This window comes from Gossypium hirsutum, chromosome D11 (assembly GCF_007990345.1).
Source record: "Gossypium hirsutum isolate 1008001.06 chromosome D11, Gossypium_hirsutum_v2.1, whole genome shotgun sequence".
Taxonomy (NCBI): Eukaryota; Viridiplantae; Streptophyta; class Magnoliopsida; order Malvales; family Malvaceae; genus Gossypium; species Gossypium hirsutum.
In genome coordinates, this window is record NC_053447.1 from 71,647,821 (window position 1) to 71,670,020 (window position 22,200).

A 22,200-nucleotide genomic window follows, 5' to 3' on the forward strand; every position below is an offset into this window, starting at 1 on the left:
GATTTAACAAAAATTACAAGTTTAAGAACTAAAAGAAACGAAAAATTAAATGATAAGTTGAAATAACTTTTTCCGTAAACTTGGAGACCAAAAGAATCATTATGGCAAAAAATAGTTGTTTTTCTTCTCTTTTCTTCTTTTCTTTTTGGTATCTTTTAGTGCTAAAATTCAAGATGGTGTGGAATAGTTTCTAATCTTATTATTGTTATATATGTTTTCGATCTCATTAGAGCTATAATCTCATTGTCTATATAAAGAGAGCCTAAATATAATTTGTTCAGCTTCTATTAAACATGTTAGTGCTCCTTTGTACGATCATTTTCCTCCCGTGAGTAGGGTTGAGTAAATAAAATAAAATAATTGAAAATCGATCCAAATCAAGGTGTTTAGACGGTTTATGGAATACAAATTAAAAAATCACAATTATCCGAAACCGAACAAAATTCTATTCTTTATTTAACTTATAAATAATTTTTTATAACATAAAAAATCTTTTATATTGAAAAATAGTGAAAATAAATATATATATTTTAAAAATATTATATAAAAGTATTTGATTATTTTTATTTACTTAAAAAATTTTAAAAAATATCTATGAAAATAACTTTGAAAATTTGTCTAATGATAATTAAAAGCCGTAAAATAAAGTTTATTTTATTAAAATAATTATAAAAATTTATAATAAAAAATCGAACTAAACTAAATTATAATGGATGGATAAAAAAATGCAATTGAATTAAACTAATATCACTTAATTTTATTGCACCAAACTGCACATAAAAGATTTTCTTAAAAAATTTAACCTGCAATGACACTGTTTTTCTCACTAAAACCTTCTAGAGCGTGCAATGTCCTCGCCAAGTAAGTAAATTCAATAGAGGTTGGAGGCTAAAGGTTGATACATAAAAGAAGGGGAGGGGCACAGTTCTGCTTCAACCAAAACCCCAAATTTAGCATCTTGAGTTGTTAAAATAAGTAAATTCACCATACTTTTCCGTTAGATTTTGGCTCTCTTCTTCAGCAGAATGTGGCGTACAGTACAAGAAGCAGGGACCATCCTTTCTACCATGATTTGATTATCTGCCCACATATTCCAACAAAACGAATATGGTAATAAATGTCATCAATTTCCTTCTAATTTCCAATTGATCTGATAGAAATGGTGTAATTCAAGAGTACTTGTATAATATATATGCCCAACTGAGTACTAGATGGAATCTATGCTGTTGACGGACTCTTGGAGGCATGTTCGAGAGAGCTTAAACACATTTATATTTTTCAGTGTTCCATACAATATTTAATGAGTGTCAAATTCATTAAAATGATGTAAAAAATAATATAAGGAGTAGGGTCAATCCACAGAAATTGAGATATCAACATTTGTTGTTTGCTTCAACCAAGTTGCACGTCTAGATTCTTATCCTGCCCACGAGGTGTGACTGTCTGTGCAAAAATAAAAAGAAAAATTCTAATGTAATAAAAGTAAAAATAATAAAGATAAAAATAAGCAAAAAGGAAATTAAATTAAATAAACTAATATGATGGAATTCAAGCTTTAAGCTCGATTTTGTTCCAATTTCAAACCAATGCACGATAACAAGTCTTCTCCTTCAACCGATAAGTCAGTTATAGTGATCGAGGATGCCTCAGACCACTAACCCTTCCATATGTAAATTAATTACGAGAACGCCCAACAATTAATCCTTATCGAACCAACAACCACAAAACACGCATCCACGATTTAGCTCTCTGGTAGCCTTGTGAGCTAAAAGGGTCCATCTCGAACCAACAACGTCAATTACGTGAGTCGTTTAGATCCGATTGCTAACTTCTTAGTTGGACACGCCAATGTGTTCTTCGGAAGATCAAATACGACAAATGCTCAATCCGGTACTTCCAATTGTACGTCTATCAACACCGAATCAACGAGCTATTTTTAACATGGTGTGAACACAACTTTGTGAGATGCCAGTATCTATCTCCTAAATCAGAGAAACAACAAATACCGAAATAAAAGTTTTTAAGTATAAATTTGGATCTCACAGCTGTCTACTGGATTATTTATTTAGCTACTAATGAAAATATATGAAATAAAAGTATAAATAAAATTTTAAAAATATGGAAATAGGATTGCGCATGTAAGAGAGAAGTGATAAACAAGTATGAATAAAAGAGGGGCAAATTTTCCAATAATAAAGAAAAAAAATCATCACCCTTTAAAAAAGAGTGGGCCAATCTCACTTTTACCCTTTAAAAAATATATACAATAATGTTGCAATTGATAATTCTGCCCAACTTGTTCTTCTTTATTCATAACATCATGTGGTGCTATTCAAGAAAAATACATTGAAAGCTGCAGAAAATTTATAAAGAAAGGCCGTCCGTTAATAAAGTTTTTAATATAAAATTAGTAACTTTTTATTTAATTATTACTTAGTGGGTGGATGGTGACATCTTTAAAATACAATATTGACTCTACGGGTAATGTACGTATGTATTAATGCTTGTATTTTCATCTTGTTCAAATCATTTCACTCTTCCTCCTGCAATAATCAAACACTTTTTGCGTGCCATCAATGGCTGAAGCATTGCTTTCGATATTGCTGGAGAGCTCATTACTAAGTTGATCTCTCGAGCTCCCTCTCAGATTGGAGTATGGTGGAATTTCAAAGATGACCTCGATGACTTCAAACATTGTTGCTGTCATATCTGAATGGGCTGATCTATGAAAATTAAATTAACTCTAATACTACTTAATTGTTAGGATCAATCCAATTAAGCAATAAGTAAATAAAATAGCGGAATAAATTTAGAAATTGAACACATAAATTTAACGTGGAAAAATCCCTTTAAAGAGGATAAAAACCACGAGCAAATATAATTTTACTATAATGGCAAAAGAACGAAGAGCATAAAAGATGGAGATAAAAACTAAACCCCGAAAACCCGAAAACAAAGAACCCTAAAAACATAAACACAAAATTCTCTAAATGTGTTATGAGTCTTATTATTAATTATTGGTATCGTTGATATAGCTGAGCGTGTTAATATTTGTTGTTAGTGGTAGTAACATTTTAATTATTTTATTCTACATTTATTTGTTTATTGAAGTGGGTTGATGATTTTTAATTGTTTATTTTTGGAAATCTTGTTTCATTCTTTTGTTCCATGTCATGTTGGAAAAAGAGTTTGAATAAACATGTTTGGAGTATTAGGGTTGTATAATCTAAATTTTAAGAGATTGTTGGTAAGTCAAGTAAAAAAATATTTTTTAGAAAATTTAGTATTTATTAATATAATATATATGTTTAGCATTTATTAGCATAATATATTTGAGATTGATTAGAATTAGATTTTTTTTACCTATAAATAGATGTAGTTGAAACTCCTATCGTATCATTTGAATTCAAACAATTAATGCAATAACCATATAAAATGGCGTTGGTTTGGATACCCCTTTGATGTTTTGTGTTCGTTTTGGTGTTTGTTTTGGGGGTTTTGTCTCTTTGGGTTAGTTTTCAATATATGTGTGCTGATGATGCAATGAATAAAGAAATCAAAAGTTATGCAGAAATTTCAATTCTGGATGGCGCTGCAATTATATTTTTAAGAGTAGTAGCATTTTATTTATTATTAACATATATTTGTTTATTGGATACGTGTGTTGATGATGCAGTGAATAAAGAAATCAAAAGTTGTGCAGAAATTTCAATTTTGGATGGCGCTGTAATTATATTATTAAGAGTAGTAGGATTTTATGTTTCTTTTAGATGTACATATATTTATTAGGAAAGGGTTCAAGTTTTTTATTTGTTTATTATTAGGGTTAAATATCAAATTTATACCCTAGTTTTGGTTCAATTGTATAATTTGATACATGAATTTTGATTTGGTGCAATTATCTACATGAAACTTGAATTCTGGTTCATATATATATATAAAACTTTGATTTTGATATAATTGTACGCATTAAAGAAATGAATACCTATATTTATTTTCACATTGGATTAATATAATTGTAGCGACCTAAAATTTTTGCGAGTTAGTCGAGGTCGTTACGAAAGGAAATCTTGGGTTGACGATTATTGAAAATTCGGAAAAGGTCTCAATTTTACTTAAAAAGAGATGAGTCGCCACCGGTCCTTTTTCTAAGTGAGATCAGACACCTACTAAATTCTCTTTTTAAAAGAAAATTTATTTTTAAAATTCTCTTTAAAAAAAGTCGATTTTAGGTCTGCGTCAAAATCCAAAGAAAATTAGAGGTCGGGAGTCTGTTATGCACAAAGAATGTATTAACACCCTCGTGGCGCCCAAAATTGGTATCCCATTAAATGCGTGTTGTCTTAAATTTTAAAAATACGAATTCAATTTAATATTTAATCATGATTCGATTGAAAAATGAGAATTTTGATAAATTACATATTATTGTATTGTATATATTTTAGAATGAAATACTGATAATTTACGAATAAAAATAAAGATTTTATTTTTAATGAGAGAATTTTTTCAATTTTTTAATTTTTAGAAGGGCGTTCCGTATTTAAAAAAAGTCAATGATATCCACCCAACATAGCAGTGAAATAAATGACTTAATGCTAAATCGGTTCGTTGCCTTAGGTATTGAAATTATTTAAATTAAAAATTGTAAATGAAATATTTCTAAAAGGCTGTTTAAAAATGCTAATTTAATTAAAATGAAACAATATTTAAATACATGGACTAAATAAATAAAGACATGCACCTTTGTTGTGAGATATCTAGTGAGTTCAAAAATTCTCTTCTGAAAATGGTGGCTATCATGTAATTAGTAGTATATTATTTCAATTTTGGTGAGAATTGTATTCTCACTTAAACGCTTAATGCCATTTGCTAAATTTTTTGTGTGGGTGATCTTTTGATCTGTTCATAAACCGAACTTTTCATGGTGGCTAAGTTTCTTAGGGGATAAATTATTAGTAGCATTATTTGTTTCTGCAGTGAAATTGTGATGCCTGTATTTTAAAATGTGAGGTATTATCGTATTTGATGATATAGTGGAGTTTTGGTAGATTAAACGGATCGTTTGCTGAGCTAAGTTGAAATTGAATGAATGCTGGCCTCATCCAATGTCCAAAACTTGATGACTTCAACATTTTGATGCCTTAATTTGAGAAGACTGAGTTAGAGTACTATAAAACTTTCTCAGAATGCTGATGAGGCAAAGATCTAGTGATCTAATATAATTGCAATTCATAGTATGGTAGTTTCAATGCTTTCGTAAGAGAGGAAGATTATGTCATGCTACTCCATTCTCGGTTTAAATCAGTGCTCTATATGAAGAAAGGTTGATGGGTGTTAGTTCTTTTGATGTCTTGTCTTTGATGGATGTTTGAAAAATGATTCAGTTGATATTCATAATGTCTATCACTACAGTTTCCCCCTTATGTATAATATGACTGCTAGTTTGTCGGTCTTCGTATATTACATTCCTTTTTCTTATTGTTTTCAACACGATAACAAGTGAGTTAGTAGCTATTTTACTTGATTTTGTCATGGCATTTCAAAGATGACCTCAAGGACCTCAAAAGCACCATCTCCACAATCAAAGCTGTGCTTCTTGATGCCGAAGAACAATCCATGACCAGCAGTCTCATCAAAGATTGGCTTGAAAAGTTGAAAGATGCATTTTATGATGCCGATAATTTTTCTACTGATGCTTTGCGGAAAGATCTACTGAGCAGGAACAAGCTAATGAAAGAAGTATGCCTTTTCTTTTCAAGCTCAAACCAATTTGTTTATGGTGCCAAAATGGGTCATCAAATTAAGGCCAGGATGTTCAACTTGGTAGAGTGTGACCGTCCCATTAAAACCTCTTTCATAACTAAGAAGAGACAGCGAACACACTCTTTTGTGAGTAAAGATGAAATAATAGGGAAGGAAGATGATAAAGCAGCTTTTCTAGAACACATATTAGAGTTCCAAAGTGAAGAGAATGTTTATGTGGTTCCGATTGTGGAGTTTGGAGGGTTAGGGATGACTACATTAGCACAGTTTGTCAATGAAGTGGTCAATGATCATTTTGAGTTGAGGATATGTAAAGATTCCAAACTGGTCATCTCGGAAGCGATCTTAAATTGGGCAAATCAGAGAGATAAAGAAATTGCAACCCAATCCGGAAGATACCGACACTTTGGAATTTTTGCCAGCGATAGAGAGCGTAGGTTACAATGCCATGGACAGATCACAGCTCCACTTTCTGTATAGTTTCAAAAATTACTCGGGGCAGAAGGCAATGGGAGCCACAGCTCTCCTTACCCCTCCCCCCTTCCAAATTTGGAAAATTCTCATTAAGCCTTCAATTTTTTTGAAAATTTTAATTGAACTCCTCAATTTTTTTAAAAATTTTTCCTAAGCCTTTAATAGTTTTATAAGTTTTAATTAGACCCTTTTTTTTGAAATTCTCATTAGGTTCTTTAAAATTTTTGAAAAATTTAATTCCACATTTCGCTACCTTTCTTCTCTGATAGTTTTAGTTTATTTGAATGCTTGGAATTAGGCTTTCACATTGTTACATTGTTGAAAATTACTTGTATTTTGATAAGGAAAACAATGGGAAAAATAACAATTAGATACTTGGAATATTGGCTTGTGCCATGATACGCCTTTATAAGGTGTTATTCAACTTGTAATTTGATGTGTGCCAACATAAGCATCAACACACAAGTCATGTATATACAGCCAGGACATCGACATCTTTTGGAAGAGTCCTAATCCAAGCATCATAATTGAACATAGCCTTGGAATACCGTCTAAAAACAATTATTGTCTCATAATCAATTGTGCATCCCTGCATTTGAATACTGTTTGGAACCCTAAAAAAACATAAATGTGTTTTTTCCTGAGTTGGTACATATTATGCAACAAGGAAAATAAAGAACACAATCAATATATTTACGCAGTTCGAAACTCGTCCTACGTTTGTGGGGCTTTGCCCCAAGATGAATACACTATGAACTTCATAGTACAAAGAAATGATTTAAGCTCAACCCCTCAAACATTTGATGCAATCTCACTTTTGTACAGTTTAAGTAAATTCTCTCCCAACTCATTTTAGCTATGCAAGTGAAAATTCACATTCAACACTCAAATGGTTTTCCTACTATGAATCAAGCTCTTAATAAGCTCCATGTAAAGTGGAATAATAAATTTTCAAATGCAATATGTCTGGCAATTGTCATGCTTGAACAACGACTCTTCCAAAACCATCAATGAACCTGAAAATTACAAATGCCAACATAGAATATGTTACAAATCCCATTAGTATCAGCCTTATATTTGCACATATGTGTGTTTAGTATAACGCTGTTGATATATAAATAATGAAACATTTTATCAACTTCAACCTCACCACCAAATATTCCGAAGCATCTTCCTTTTTTTCCTGTTTGGACCTTCAGTAACAAATTTGGCTGGAATTCTAAACAGCTAAAAGAGTTCCCTGCATCAATGAATATTATGAATTTGAATACCTCCAAAAGCCTGTCAATATCACAGGTACCATCTAAGATAGTAATCAGTTGGCATATATTAAGAGAAAACATAAATATATATAACGATATGATCGGTAAGTGCTTAAATGAAGAAAGCAGAGCATATAGTACAACCATTTTGAAGGCTTCATAGGCCTCTCTCTCCACATCAATTGTTTTTTAGAATTAAATTATTAGAAGCAATTGTCAAGTTATAATTATGATTTAAAAGTAAAAAGGAAATAGATAAATTAGCACCTCTTTTTATGCATATAAAATGATTGAAGTTGACTAATGCCTTTCTGCAATGCCTTACTGCACAAATCAGCAAAAATATTATGAAAGATGATAAGTAAAAAGTAGGATTAAAACAAAGGGATTTTAACAAGGAAATTAATATTATCCAACTTCAATGAAAAATGGCATCAGACCCCTGACTTGGAGATTCAATATACCACTCCTATTTTTCTTCAAAAAAAGATGAGGTCATCAAAATAAATAAATAACAAAGACAGACCAACCTGATCCAACCGAATGTTGGGGATGTGAGCAATCTTTTGCCAATCAGCGCCAATGTCCTTCCGACATCTTTCCTCCAACAGAGGAATTTCTTGTATTTGTAAATACTCCAAACAGGTTAGGCAACACATCTCGTCCGGAAGAGATGTTAAATTGGGCAAATTAACGAGATAAAGCTGTTGCAGATTTGTTAGATGTTGAAGCCGCTCCGGAAGATGCCGACACTTTGGAATATTTTCCAGCCATAGAAGGCGTAGGCTTGTATGATCTTGGAATATTTGGATGCCAGCTCCAGATAACTCCAGCTCCTTGCAGTCCTTTACTTCAAACAGTTCAAGGAAAGTGAGGTGTTGGAACACAGGAAGCAGTGACCTCAATCCATTGCAGTTATGAATTCTTAATGTTTTCAATTGAACAAGATGTTGAAGCCAAATGGGGAGAGACACCAGCTTTGGAAAATTATCAATCTCCAAACAAGAGAGATTCTTCAGGGGTTCCCATTGCATGCCATCTAAATCAACCTCCTTGCAATCTCCTATTGTTAATCTTTTGAGGTTGGTGAGATGTTGCAGGCACTCATCTAGCGTGTGAGTGTCCAACCCCTCAATGTTGTATACATCGAAAGATTTCAATTTGGAGAGTGGAAGAGAAGAGGTTGAAGTTGATGGGGCCTTAGCATTGATGTTCATCTTGATAGTCTGCTTTAACGGCCTTGAACTGGTATTCGACAACATTAGATATTCATCGAGTGATGGATACAGTGGCATTAAATTCAAAGGGCAATTTCTAATGTTTAAAGAGGAAAGACAAGGAAATGCCATGGTTGATGTTCCCATAACTGTTGTGTCGTCCTCGTTGGAATCATCATCGATTGGTTTTGTAGTCCTCCACCAACTCTTCATATTTGGGCAATCCCGTAGGCAAAGATACTTAAGCGATGGGAAGAATGATTGTGGTTCTCCTTGACTTCCTTTTGGGCTATTATCATCCATGTACTCCAGCTCAGTTAAATCACAAATTTCCAAATCTTGAAGACAAGGAAATTGAGCAAAGGATGGGAGATGTTTGAATTTACTACCAAGACCCATTATTTTAATATGGACCAGATTTGTGAGAAAAGAAATCCAACTTGGAAACTCAGCATCACCCCTCCATCCTGGAATAAAGAGCTCCTTGAGATTAGGATGGGGCTGGAGGTCTTCAAGTGACTTCTCATCAGCACGGTTACCACCGCGCCATTCTAAAACCAACGATCTCAAATGTTGTTTCTCTTTCAAATTAGCAGCCTTAAACTTCTCTTTTGCATTTTTTACGAATCCCAAATTTGTTATTCTTAACTCTCCCCTTAAGTTGTTAAGCAGTCTCAATTCACTTAGATCTGCACCGCCATGGGACCCATCTTTATCCACTACAAACCTGCTTAACGTCTCAAGTGAAGTCAGCTTCCCTATTCCACGTGGCATATGAGTTAAACTAAAACAATCTTCACACCCAAGATGGGTAAGATTCACCAATTTTTCAATGTTCTTTGGCAATTCTTTAAGCCCAGTACACCCATCAAGTTTCAGCGCTAGCAAATTCTGAATCTTGCAAATACTCTTTGGGAGAATCTTAAGTCCGGGATTATAAGAAAGATCCAGGTACCTCAAATGTTTCAACTTACAAATGGAGGGTGAAATCTTTTGAATACCTATAGAATTCAATTTCAATACACGCAAGCATCTACAATTTGCAATTATCAAATCCCAAGTTTCATAGCTGAAATCTTGAATTTTTCTGTCTTGAAAATGTAACAAGCTTCGCAACTTCTTTCCCTTAAACAAAGGAATTAATGAAGGAATTAATAAAGGATTAATTGATATGTGGCGACATTTTTCACCAACATCACTTGCAATTTTATTTGAATCTACAATACTACTCTCCATCCCTGCTACTGATTCAGCTAGATCATGCATTAAATCATGCATTTTACATGTTAGCCCTTCCCATGAATATCTTTCTCCTACTTCTTGGAAGAAACTTCTTTCAACTAAATCTTTAAAATACCCAAACCCTATCTCCTCTAGAGATTGACTTTGATTCAATTGCTTTATGAAACCCTGTGCAATCCAAATTTGAACAAGCTCTTGTACTTTAATTCTGTAATCTTTTGGATACAATCGGCAATAAGCAAAGCAATGCTTCAAATGAGACGGGAGATGATCATAACTCAATTTCAGTATAGGTAGAAGTTCTCCTTCAATTTGTGATATTTTAGCAAGTTCATTTTCTTTGAAAGAATGCCACTCATTTGCAGTTTTCTTCAAAGATAATGTACCAGCTATCGTCCTTATGGCTAAGGGAACCCCACCACACCTTTCCGAAATCTGTTTCCCTACTTCCACAAAGGCTGAATTTGTTGAGTCTGCATATCCTTGCTCAAATACTATCTTTTTGAACAAAGACCAAGCATCATCATCAGACAAGCCTTTCAATTTCAAAACATGGGATTGACATTTATTAGTTATCTCCGCTACCCTTAGAGATCGAGTCGTTACTATTATCCTACTCCCTTTAGCCCCACCCATCAATAACTTCTTTAGCCTAGACCACCTTTCTGGTTCCTCATTCCAAATGTCATCCAAAACAAGCAAATATTTTTTCCCATCAATTTTATCTCGAAGTTGTTTTTGCAATTGATCCATTTCAAGATTTTGATCAGGTGTTTGATGAGTCACAGATTTGATAATGTTTGCTACAATAACTTTCATATCAAAATCATCTGAAACACACGCAAACATCGTTAAGTCAAAATGGTTTTTGACCATCTCATGGTTATAGACAAGTTGGGCCAAAGCAGTCTTCCCTAACCCTCCAAACCCCACAATTGGAATGATATAAACATTCTCTTCACTTTGAAACTCCAACACGAATTTTAGAAGAGCTGCTTTATCATCATCCCTCCCTATTATGTCATCTTCACGCTCAAAAGAGTGCGTTTGCTGCCTCCTTTTAGTCATGAAAGAAGTTTCCGCGGGGCAATCACGCGGAATGAAGCCAAAAATGTTGGCCTCCCTTTCAATTGAAGCTAATCTCGCCTTAATGGCCTTCATTTTCCGACCCATTTTGAGACCATAAGCAAATTGGTTTGAGGTTGAGAAGAAAAGGCGTACCTCTTTCGTCAGCTTGTTCCCACCCGATACATCTTTCCGCAAAGCTTCAGTAGAGAAATCATCGAGCAAGTCGTCGGCATCATAAAGTACATCTTTCAGATCTTCAAGCCAAACTTTGACGAGATTATCGGTCACCGATTTCTCTTCTGCGTCAAGAAGCACAGCTTTGATTTGACAGCCAGTGCGTCTGAGGTCGTGGATGTCATGTTTTAGATTCCACCACAGCCCAACTTGAGAGAGAGCACGAGAGCTCAACTTAATAATGAGCTCTGCGGCAATGTCGGAAGCAATTGCTTCGGCCATTGTTGGTTCAAACTGAAATCAAGGCAAAAAGTGTTTGATTTGTGAAAGAGGAGGACTAAAATGAGATTGATTCCAACAAGATGAAACACAGATGTGGATCCATCCACCCAGCAAGTTAAAGTTATGTTGATTAGTGGGAAATGGTCCCTCCATGTTTATTGTTTGACACAAATTTCTGAATGGAGACAAAGTTGGGATGATGACACTTTGGGTGCTGTGCACAATGTGGAGCCGTACAAATAATTGAAATTAATGAAAAAGTTATGAAAGAAAAGAGAAAAAGGAGACAATTCCCATGGAATCCAAGGTGTTTTGATTGAAGGCCCATGCATTCCAGTCTTTCTAAACCTTCTTCCCACCTACTTTGTGTAATTCAAGTTTTGATTTTTTATTTTCATTTTATCGGTATATTTACATTTGAATTCAAATTCATATCCTATAATTAACTTTAATCTCGCTGTTACAATACTTAACCTCACTAAATTACTTGTTTAACATGATTATGGTGAAATTAAAGAAAGAAAAATCACAAAGCTAATGCAGATGCACTTATGTTAAAAGTGTTATTAATAGAAATTTTATTATTTTGAAAAATAAAAGTATAATAACTTTTTTAGCATTCTAAGTTTATAAAAGAATTATTTTAGCTATCTATTTATTTTCATTCTCTTTTAGTTTTTGAACTTATATTTTTTTGTTAAACCATCCAAAATGGGTAAAAAAGTTAACGTTTGTTAACTTTTTTGAGATGACATATAGGTAGATTACCACATGTATGTTACGTTAGCAATTAATTATTTTAAAAAAATATTAAAAAATATTTTCTTATAATTTTTTAAAATTTTAAAATATTTTTTTGAATTTTTTTAAAATTTTAAAAATAATTAATTGCTTATGTGGCATGTACGTGGCAATCCGCGTGTATGTCACGTCAACAAAATCAGCAGACGTTAATTTTTCACTCATTTTGTGGTGATTTAATAAAAATTACAAGTTGAACTAAAAGAAACGAAAAATTAAATGAAAAGTTGAAATAACTTTTTCTATAAAGTTGGAGACCAAAAGAATCATTATGGAAAGAAATAGTTGTTTTTCTTCTCTCTCTTTTTTTTTTTTGGTATATTTTAGCGCTAAAATAACAATTATCGGAAACCAAACCAAATTCTATTCTTTATTTAATTTATAAATATTTTTATAATATAAAAATAAATCTTTTATTTTTAAAAATAGTGAAAATAAATAAATAAATTTTAAAAATATTGTATAAAAGTATTTGATTATTTTTATTTACTTAAAAAATTTTAAATAATATCTATGAAAAAACTTTGAAAATTTGTCAAATGATATTTAAAAACCGTAAAATAAAGTTTATTTTATTAAAATAATTATAAAAATTTATAATAAAAAATCAAACTAAACTAAATTATAATGGATGGATAAAAAAATACAATTAAATTAAACTAATATCACTTTATTTTATTGCACCAAACTGGACATAAAAGATTTTCTTAAAAAATTTAGCCGTGAGACTGTTTTTCTCACTATAACCTTCTAGAGCGTGCAATGTCCTCCCCAAGTAAGTAAATTCAATAGAGGTTGGAGGCTAAAGGTTGATACATAAAAGAAGGGGAGGGGCATAGTTCTGCTTGAAACAAACCCCCAAATTTAGCATCTTGAGTTGTTAAAATAAGTAAATCCACCGTACTTTTTTGTTAGATTTTGGCTCTCTTCTTCAGCAGAATGTAGCGTACAGTACAAGAAGCAGGGACCATCCTTTCTACCATGATTTGTTTATCCGCCCACATATTCCAACAAAACGAATATGGTAATAAATGTCATCAATTTCCTTCTAATTTCCAATTGATCTGATATAAATGGTGTAATTCAAGAGTACTTGTATAATATATATGCCCAACTGAGTACTAGCTTAGATGGAATCTATGCTGTTGACGGACTCTTGGAGGCATGTTCGAGAGAGCTTAAACACATTTGTATTTTTCAGTGTTCCATAGAATATTCTAATGAGCTGTGTCAAGTTCATTAAAAATGATGTAAAAAGTAGTATAAAAATAAGCAAAAAGGAAATTAAATTAAATAAACTAATATGATGGATTTCAAGCTTTAAGCTCAATTTTGTTCTAGTTTCGAACCAATGCACGATAACAAGTCTTCTCCTTCAACCAATAAGTTAGTTATAGTGATCAAGGATGCCTCAGACCACCAACCCTTCTATATGTAATTAATTACGAGAACGCCCAATAGTTAATCTTTATCGAACGAACAACCACAAAACACGCATCCACGATTTAGCTCTCCGGTAGCCTTGTGAGCTAAAAGGGTCCATCTCGAACCAACAGCGTCAATTACGCGAGCCGTTTAGATCCGATTGCTAACTTCTTAGTTGGACACGCCAATGTGTTCTTCGTAAGATCAAATACAACAAATGATCAATCCGGTACTTCCAATTGTACGTCTATCAAAACCGAATTAATGAACTCTTTTTAACATGGTGTCAGCACAACTTTGTGAGCTGCCAGCATCTATCTCCTAAATCAGAGAAACAACAAATACCGAAATAAAATTTTTTATGTATAAATTTAGATCTCACAGCTCTCTGCCGATTATTTATTTAGCTACTAATGAAAATATATGAAATAAAATATAAATAAAATTTTAAAAATATGGAAATAGGATTGCGCATGGAACAGAGAAGTAATAAACAAGTATGAATAAAAGAGTGGGGCAAATTTTCCAATAATAAAGAAATAAAAATCATCACCCTTTAAAAAAGAGTGGGCCAATTCACTTTTACCCTTTAAAAAATATATACAGTAATGTTGCAATTGATAATTCTGCCCAACTTCTTGTTCTTTATTCATAGCATCATGTGGTGCTATTCAAGAAAAATACATTGAAAGCTGCAGAAAATTTATAAAGAAAGGCCGTCCGTTAACTAAGTTTTTAATATAAAATTAGCAACTTTTTATTTAATTATTACTTGGTGGGTGGTGACATCTTTAAAATACAATATTGACTCTACGGGTGTATGTATGTATTAACGCTTTTATTTTCATCTTGTTCGAATCATTTCACTCTTCCTCCTGCAATAATCAAACACTTTTTGCGTGCCATCAATGGCTGAAGCAATTGCTTTGGATATTGCTGGAGAGCTCATTACTAAGTTGATCTCTCGAGCTCCCTCTCAGATTGGAGTATGGTGGAATTTCAAAGATGAACTCGATGACTTCAAACATTGTTGTTGCTATCTCTGAATGGGTTGATCTATGAAAATTAAACTAGCCTTGATATCACCTATTGGGATCAACCCGGTTAAGTAGCAAGTAAAAAAATAGCGAAATAAATTGAGAAATTGAACACACAAATTTAACATAGAAAAACTCCCTCCAAAGAGGATAAAAAGCCACGGGCAAATATAATGGTAAAAGAACGAAGAGTACAAAAGATTGAGATAAAAACTAAAACCCGAAAATAAAGAACCCTCAAAACGTAAACACAAAATTCTCTAAATATGTTATGAGTTCTAATCTCTAATGGGTATATTTTCCAATAATGTTGTAAAAGAGCCTATTTATAGGCTAAATTCATAGGTCAAATAATAATAAAATAATCTAGACTAATCAGAGTTTGATTGAAACAAATAAACAGAGTTTAATTGAAAGATTATTTCTTAAATTTAACTGAAATAGGAGTCATACTCAACACGGACAAATCCACCATGATCTCTCATTTACTCTTAATATATATAGTTAAAAAAAAAGAAGAAGACTATTACTATTTTATACTGTACTCTTATTATTAATTATTGGTATCGTTGATGTAGCTGAGCGTGTTAATTTTTGTTGTTAGTGGTAGTAACATTTTAATTATTTTATTATACATTTATTTGTTTATTGTAAGTGGGTTGATGATTTTTATTTGTTTATTTTTGGAAATTTTGTCTCATTCTTTTGTTCCATGTCATGTTGGAAAAAGAGTTTGAATAAACAGGTTAATTTGGAGTATTTAAAAATGGCACGTGTTAGGGTTATATGATCTAAATTTTAAGATATTGTTTGCAAGTTAAATAAAAAAAATATTTTTTTAGAAAATTTAGTATTTATTAATATAATATGTTTAGCATTTATTAGCATAATATATTTGACATTGATTAGAATTAGATTTTTTTAACCTATAAATAAATGTAGTTGAAACTCTTATTGTATCATTTGAATTCAACATTAGCGAATTTTTTCTTCTCCTCTGCCTTTTATTTTTTCCGAAAAAATTTTTACGTGAGATCTGTGTGTTCTATTTTTCTTTGTTTTTCTTTGCGATCTTTCTACATTACCATTATCGATGTTTAGTTTTTTACTGCACATATGTGTTGTTGATTGAGATGATAAGATTGAGTACATGTCACATATCGGCTTTGTCTCCACAATCAGATGATGAGATTGAGTACATGTCACATGTTCCATACTCTAGTGCAGTGGGATCTCTCATGTATGCCATGGTTTGTTCACGTCCAGATTTATCATATGCAGTTAGTGCAGTTAGCAGATACACGGCGAATCCCGATAAAGAACATTGGAAAGCAGTTCAGTGGGTTTTAAGATACTTACGAGGTACTACCGATGTTTGCTTACAGTTTGGAAAAACTAGAGATGGAGTCATTAGGTATGTTGATGTTGATTTTGCTGGAGACCTCGATAGAAGAAGATCTCTCACAGGTTATATCTATACAATCGGAGGTTGTGCAATCAGTTGGAAAGCCACTTTGCAAACTACAGTCGCTTTGTCTACCACTGAAGCTAAGTACATGGCGATTACTAAGGCTTGTAAAGAAGCTATTTGGTTGAAGGGACTATTTAGTGAACTCAATGAAGACCTTCAAATCAATACAGTATTTTGTGACAGTCAGAGTGTCATCTTCACTACACCAAAACAGGCTTTTAGCGGCGTTTATAGCGGCGTTTAACCCAAAAACGCCGCAAAAGATAAACTTTTAGCAGCGCAAAAAAACAAACGCCACAATAGACCTACATTAGCGGCGCTCGAAAAACAAACGCCACAATAGGCCTGCCTTAGCGGCGATTTCTTTGAAACGCCACAAAATTTTTTTGCAAAACGGCTTCGTTTTTTTGTTATTTTATTACTTTAGTGGCGCTTATTAAAAACACACCGCAAAATATTGGGATATAGCGGCGTTTTGAGAGAAACGCCGGTAGAGATAAGTAATTTGAGGAAAAAATTTCAGCAAAACTGTACCGTTTTAATTTTTCCTATTATTGCTTTAGAGGCACTCAGTAAAAAACGCCACAAAAGATACAGATTTCACGGCTGTTGTTAACGAATTCCACTATAAGTAACTAATTTGCGGCGTTTCCTTTATAAACGCCAGAAAAAAAAAAAGCAAAACGGCTTCGTTTTATTTCATTATATTGCTTTAGTAGCGTTTTAACTCAAAACGCCACAATAGGTAGGCTTTAGTGGCGTTTCTTTTAAAAACGTCGCAAATAAATTTGCAAAACGACTTCGTTCTGCTTTCACTATATTCCTTTACTGGCGTTTTCTGGTAAAACGCCGCAAATATGTCTGCAATACGACGATAAAACGACGCCGCTTATGATTGGATCTAGTGGTATTAGCGGTATTTTCCGAAAAATGCCGCAAAAAAGAAATAATAGATTACGATTTACGGATTAATATTTATAAATAATTGTATGTGGTTTGGGGTTTTAGGGTTCGTTACACAATGTTTATTATTTTAGGATTACAGTTTTGACGATATGGGTTTAGAGTTTAGGTTTACAGCTCAGGGATTAGTGTTCAAGGTTTAGAGTTTACATTTCAGTGTTAATATCATGTTAGGGAATTTACGGCTTATAAGATAATGAAATTTAATGTTTTAGGGCTTCATGTTTATGGTTTATGATTTAGCGTTAATTATTTATGCGTTACGATGTTGATTCTTGCATTTCAGATTTAGGGTTTGTACGATTTATAGTTTAGGGTTTAATGTTGTGGCGGTTTTAGGGTTTTTTACTATTTTGATACAAAAGTCAAAAAAAATTCGAATACCATGTTTTTTACTTCTTATTATGTCATTATTAGGTTCAGAACTGACATGGCAAGATATCATATATATATATGTTATGTATGATGAAACAGTTTAATATTGTGTACGAGGTAGCGTACGTTATCAAGATTTGCATAACTTAGAGCATAAAATTAAAATTGTAAGACATTATTGGAATAGTGTCAATAATTTATAAATTGGAATGTTGATAGTGTTTAAATAATACATATATACTTACATATATAAAATGGAAATTTTTTTTAAAGATTTGTACAAAAAAAAAGAATATGTTAAATCTGTGTCATAATTTTAAACTATTTTAATTGAAATGACATTAATAATTTCATATTAATGCATCAATTTAAAATAATGTCATAACATTTATCCAATTTTAAAATCCATTAAAAAAAGAAATAGTTATAAATATAGACATATAAAATATTATTACAATTGAATAATTAGTGGCGTTCTTTTAAAAACGCCGCAAACAAATTTGCAAAACGGCTTCGTTCTGCTTTCACTATATTCCTTTACTGGCGTTTTCCGATAAAACGCCGCAAACTTATTTATCAATTTTAATATTGATAGTATTTAAATTGAGAGTATTTATAAATTTGAATATTTATTAAATATGTATAATTGAAAAAAAATGTATTAAATCTGTGCCATATTTTAAAATAATAGTATTGAAAAAAATTAATAATTTCATATTAATGTTTCAATTTAAAAGAATGTCCAAACATTTATCTAATTTAAAAATCAATTAAAATTCAAAATGCTTAAAAATAAGGTGAATATTTAGTGGCGTTTGTAACTAAAATGCCGCAAACGCTAATTAAATATTGAACGACACGTGGCCTTTTGACTGACGCGTTTAGGGTTTAGTGGCATTTTCTCTCAACGCGCCGCAAAACCCGTAAGATTAGTGGCGTTTTCTTTTAAGCGCCACAAAAAGTTTAATTAAAACGGTGTCGTTTCGAGGGGATATCAGATTTGGGGTATATCCCCGCAGCCAGCCGCAAATCCCCCTTTTCAGCCAAATCCCTAAGTGTTTCTGCACAGCATCTCCGATTTCCCCTCATCCTTTCTTCATCTCTTTCACACTTCTGTTTGGGTGTTTCGCTTCCTAGCAAAAAAAAACCATTAAAAAGGGTCATTACATTGTATTTGTTGAAGATAATATCACGAGGGAACAAAACATATTGATGTACGGTATCATTTTGTTCGTGATATTATTGCTCGTGGTGATATTGTTGTGATCAAAATTAGTACTCATGAAAATCCTGTAGATATGATGACTAAGTCACTTCCTATAACCAAGTTTGAGCATTGCTTAGACTTGGTTGGTGTTCATTGTTGAAGATAAACCCTTAAGGAGTTTTATGGAAGAGGTGGAGAAACTTGTTCGCTGAGAGTTCGCGATGAAAAACTTGTTCATTAAGAATTCGTGTCAAGGTGGAGATTGTTAGAATTAAGTGACCCAAATCCTTATTTAAATAAAATACAATGGTAAAATAAAATAAAAGTAAAATCCCTATAGAATTATACTTCTTTTATTTTATTTTAGAATAAGGTTTTTTAAATCTTATTAAACTCCATCTATTTGATATTAATTAGAATAAGAAGTTTCACTCCTATTAGAATAAGGTTTACAAGCCTATAAATAGGCATAGTCTACTCCTCTTGTAATTAAAATTTGAATTCGACATAGTGAATTTTCTTCTCCTCTGCCCGTGGTTTTTTCCCGAAAGGGTTTCCACGTAAAATCTGTGTGTTCTTTATTTTTTCTATTTCTATTTTTCTTTACGATATATTGTCATTACCGACATTATATTTTTCACAGAATGAAATATTATTAAATTCAAATTCGATAAAATAATAATTTAAACATAAATTAATGATTATTAAATCAAATTTAAATCTTTTTCGAATTCAATTCAATTAACTTACGAATGATTATCATCTCTCTCTTTCTCACCTACGTGCTTAGCTTTGATTTTGTCTTTTAAAGTAGCTTGGTGTCTACAATTATATATTACGACAATGGTTACTGTCCATTACTACTTTAGTACACTCTTATTATTAATTTTTTATATTAATGGGTATGTTAATTATACTTGCTATTAATTTTTTATATAATATTAAGAGTGGGGATGGAGGTAATATTGTTTGAATCCGTGTCAAATAGGTATTGACAAGAGTTTTAACTACTTTTCTTGCAAGGCAAGATATATTTGTTATTGACAATAGTAGTAGCATTTTATTTTCTTTTAAATATACATATATTTATTAAGAAAGGATTAAAGCATTTGATTTGTTTATTATTAGGGAAAAAAATTAAATTTATACATGACTTTTAGTTCAATAAGTAATTTGATATATGAATTTTGATGTGGAATAATTTCCACATGAAACTTGTATTGTGGGTCATATATATATACATGAAATTTTAATTCTGATTCAACTGTGCACATGTAAAAAAATGCATACATATATATATTTTTACATTAGATTAATATAATTGTTTGTCTACACAATATACCAAAGTAAATTGTAAGAGGTTGATTTGGCATATCCCAAAACATTTTGTTATAGCTTGGATGGTCATTCTTGACAAGTTGCCTATCACCGGTGAAGCCTAGTAGAGACTCCTAAAATGGTAAATTTTTATTTTAGACTTTTTATAATTTATAAAATTTTAAATTAATAATTATAAAATTATAATTTGATCCTCTAAAAAATTATAAAAATTTAATTTAACTCTTTAAAGTTTATAAAGATATACTACTATAAAAATATACAATTTAATTTGGATTAAAATCTTTTTTAGCTCGGCTGCTATTGCCTACAAAAGAAAAATTAATTTCGTTTTGGACACAACATGCGGAGAGATATTTGGGTTTATGGAAGCTCCATGGGAATGTATTTTATTGGAATTGAAGGAAAAATCATTACTGATACCATCATGAAGATTGCTTCCATTGCTCATGTCTATTTAATTATTTTAATACACATAAATTTGTTTTTTGTGAGTTGGGTGATTTCGGTTTGTTTATTTAAGATATTTTATTTTTAAATATATTCTTAATTATTTATTTTACATATTTTAACTTAATATATTTAATAGTACTTTTTTTAATAAAAAAAAACTCAAATGTCACTACATCATTTTAAGTTGCATCATAAATTATAATGTTATGGATATCGCTAAGATAATCCATCTTAAAAGATAAATTACAACACTTAGAAAGGCCCAATTATAAAGAGAATCGGCTGATTTGTTACAACCACGTTTCACCCATTTGACCTGTAATACCCCTAACCCGTATCCATCGCCAGAATAGGGTTATAGAGTATTACCGGAGTTTACAAATTAATTTACAGACAATTCATTTCATCAAGCGTTCATATTTATAACCAATCAAAATCAAAACATAATGAATTAACGTTGACCAATTTAACTTATACATGTCATTATAACCAGAATCAAATCATTCAAAATTACCGATAGAACCAATGGATAGTGTGATATATCTCCGATAAGTTTCCAACCCAATCGAGCTTCCGATAATCATTTCAATGCATCTAATAATTATACATATTACCAATAATAATTCAATTCCAATAATAAAACACATATTTATATAATATTCATCACCAAATAACGTTCACTTTAATTAAAATTATACTGAATATAGTTCATACGAACTTACCAAGCTAAATTGCAGAAATACCAAAAATCAAGGACATTTTGGTAATTTTTTATTTTCCTCGAATTTCCATCCAATCTTGATCTAAATTAATATTTCATTCACTTTATTAATTTAAATAACAAAACAATTTATTTCATGCAATTTGGTCACTTTTTGACATTTTTTACAAAATTACCCTAAAAATTTTACTTTTATTCAATTTAGTCCCTGAACCTAAAACATGTAAATTAGCTATTTTAAAAATAAACTCATATTATCTGATTATTCACATATATTTTTCCTCCTCCTCCACTCCATTCCACATCCTTGATATATACATAATACCACTATTTACTTGTTTACTCATAACAAGCTGTTCACTTAAGTCATAGTCACTAAATAAATTATATATTAAGCTACAGAACTCCAAATTGAGATTTTTAAATTTTATATGAAACTAGACTCGCATATCTTATTACTATAAAATTTTCATAATTTTTGGTTTATCCAATAAGTACAGTTTATTCTTTAAATTTTCCCATATTTCACTGTTCGACAATCCCGACCCCTCTTCACTAAAAATTAATTATTTCTCTGTAAAAAATTTGGATGATGTTCTCGTTTGTTTCTACTGAAAATAGACTCATTAAGGATTTTAAAAATATAAATTATAAGCCATAATTATTTTTATACAATTTTAATGATTTTTCCAAGTCAAAACAGGGGAACCTGAATTCATTCTGACCTTATCTCACAAAATTCATTATATCTCATGATTTAAAATTTCATTACTTACACCCTTTCTTCTATGAGAAACTAGACTGAATAAGATTTAATTTCATATTTTTTTCATCCTCTAATTTGATTTCCATGATTTATGGCGATTTTTCAAATTTAACCTACTGCTGCTGTCCAAAACTGTTTTAGTGTAAAATGTTGATAACTAA

The 22,200-nt window shown here is 31.4% G+C and overlaps 1 protein-coding gene across 3 annotated transcripts; it reads right to left on the minus strand.

Moving 5' to 3' along the window:
- Positions 1 to 6,909: 6,909 nt before the first annotated feature.
- LOC107934591 (putative disease resistance protein RGA4) lies at positions 6,910 to 11,614 on the minus strand. 3 transcript variants are annotated; one of them, XM_016867062.2, is made up of 4 exons: positions 8,030 to 11,614; positions 7,767 to 7,823; positions 7,388 to 7,477; positions 6,910 to 7,253 (listed from the first exon to the last, which is right to left on the minus strand). In XM_016867062.2, exons 1-2 carry the CDS (start codon positions 11,480 to 11,482, stop codon positions 7,821 to 7,823), a joined length of 3,456 nt encoding a protein of 1,151 aa, XP_016722551.2. In that variant the 5' UTR covers positions 11,483 to 11,614; the 3' UTR covers positions 6,910 to 7,253; positions 7,388 to 7,477; positions 7,767 to 7,820. The 3 variants fall into 3 exon arrangements, with proteins under 3 accessions (XP_016722551.2, XP_040961158.1, XP_040961159.1); XM_041105224.1 differs by having other exon boundaries at positions 7,383 to 7,477; positions 8,030 to 11,608; XM_041105225.1 differs by having other exon boundaries at positions 7,388 to 7,518; positions 8,030 to 11,608.
- Positions 11,615 to 22,200: the final 10,586 nt, after the last annotated feature.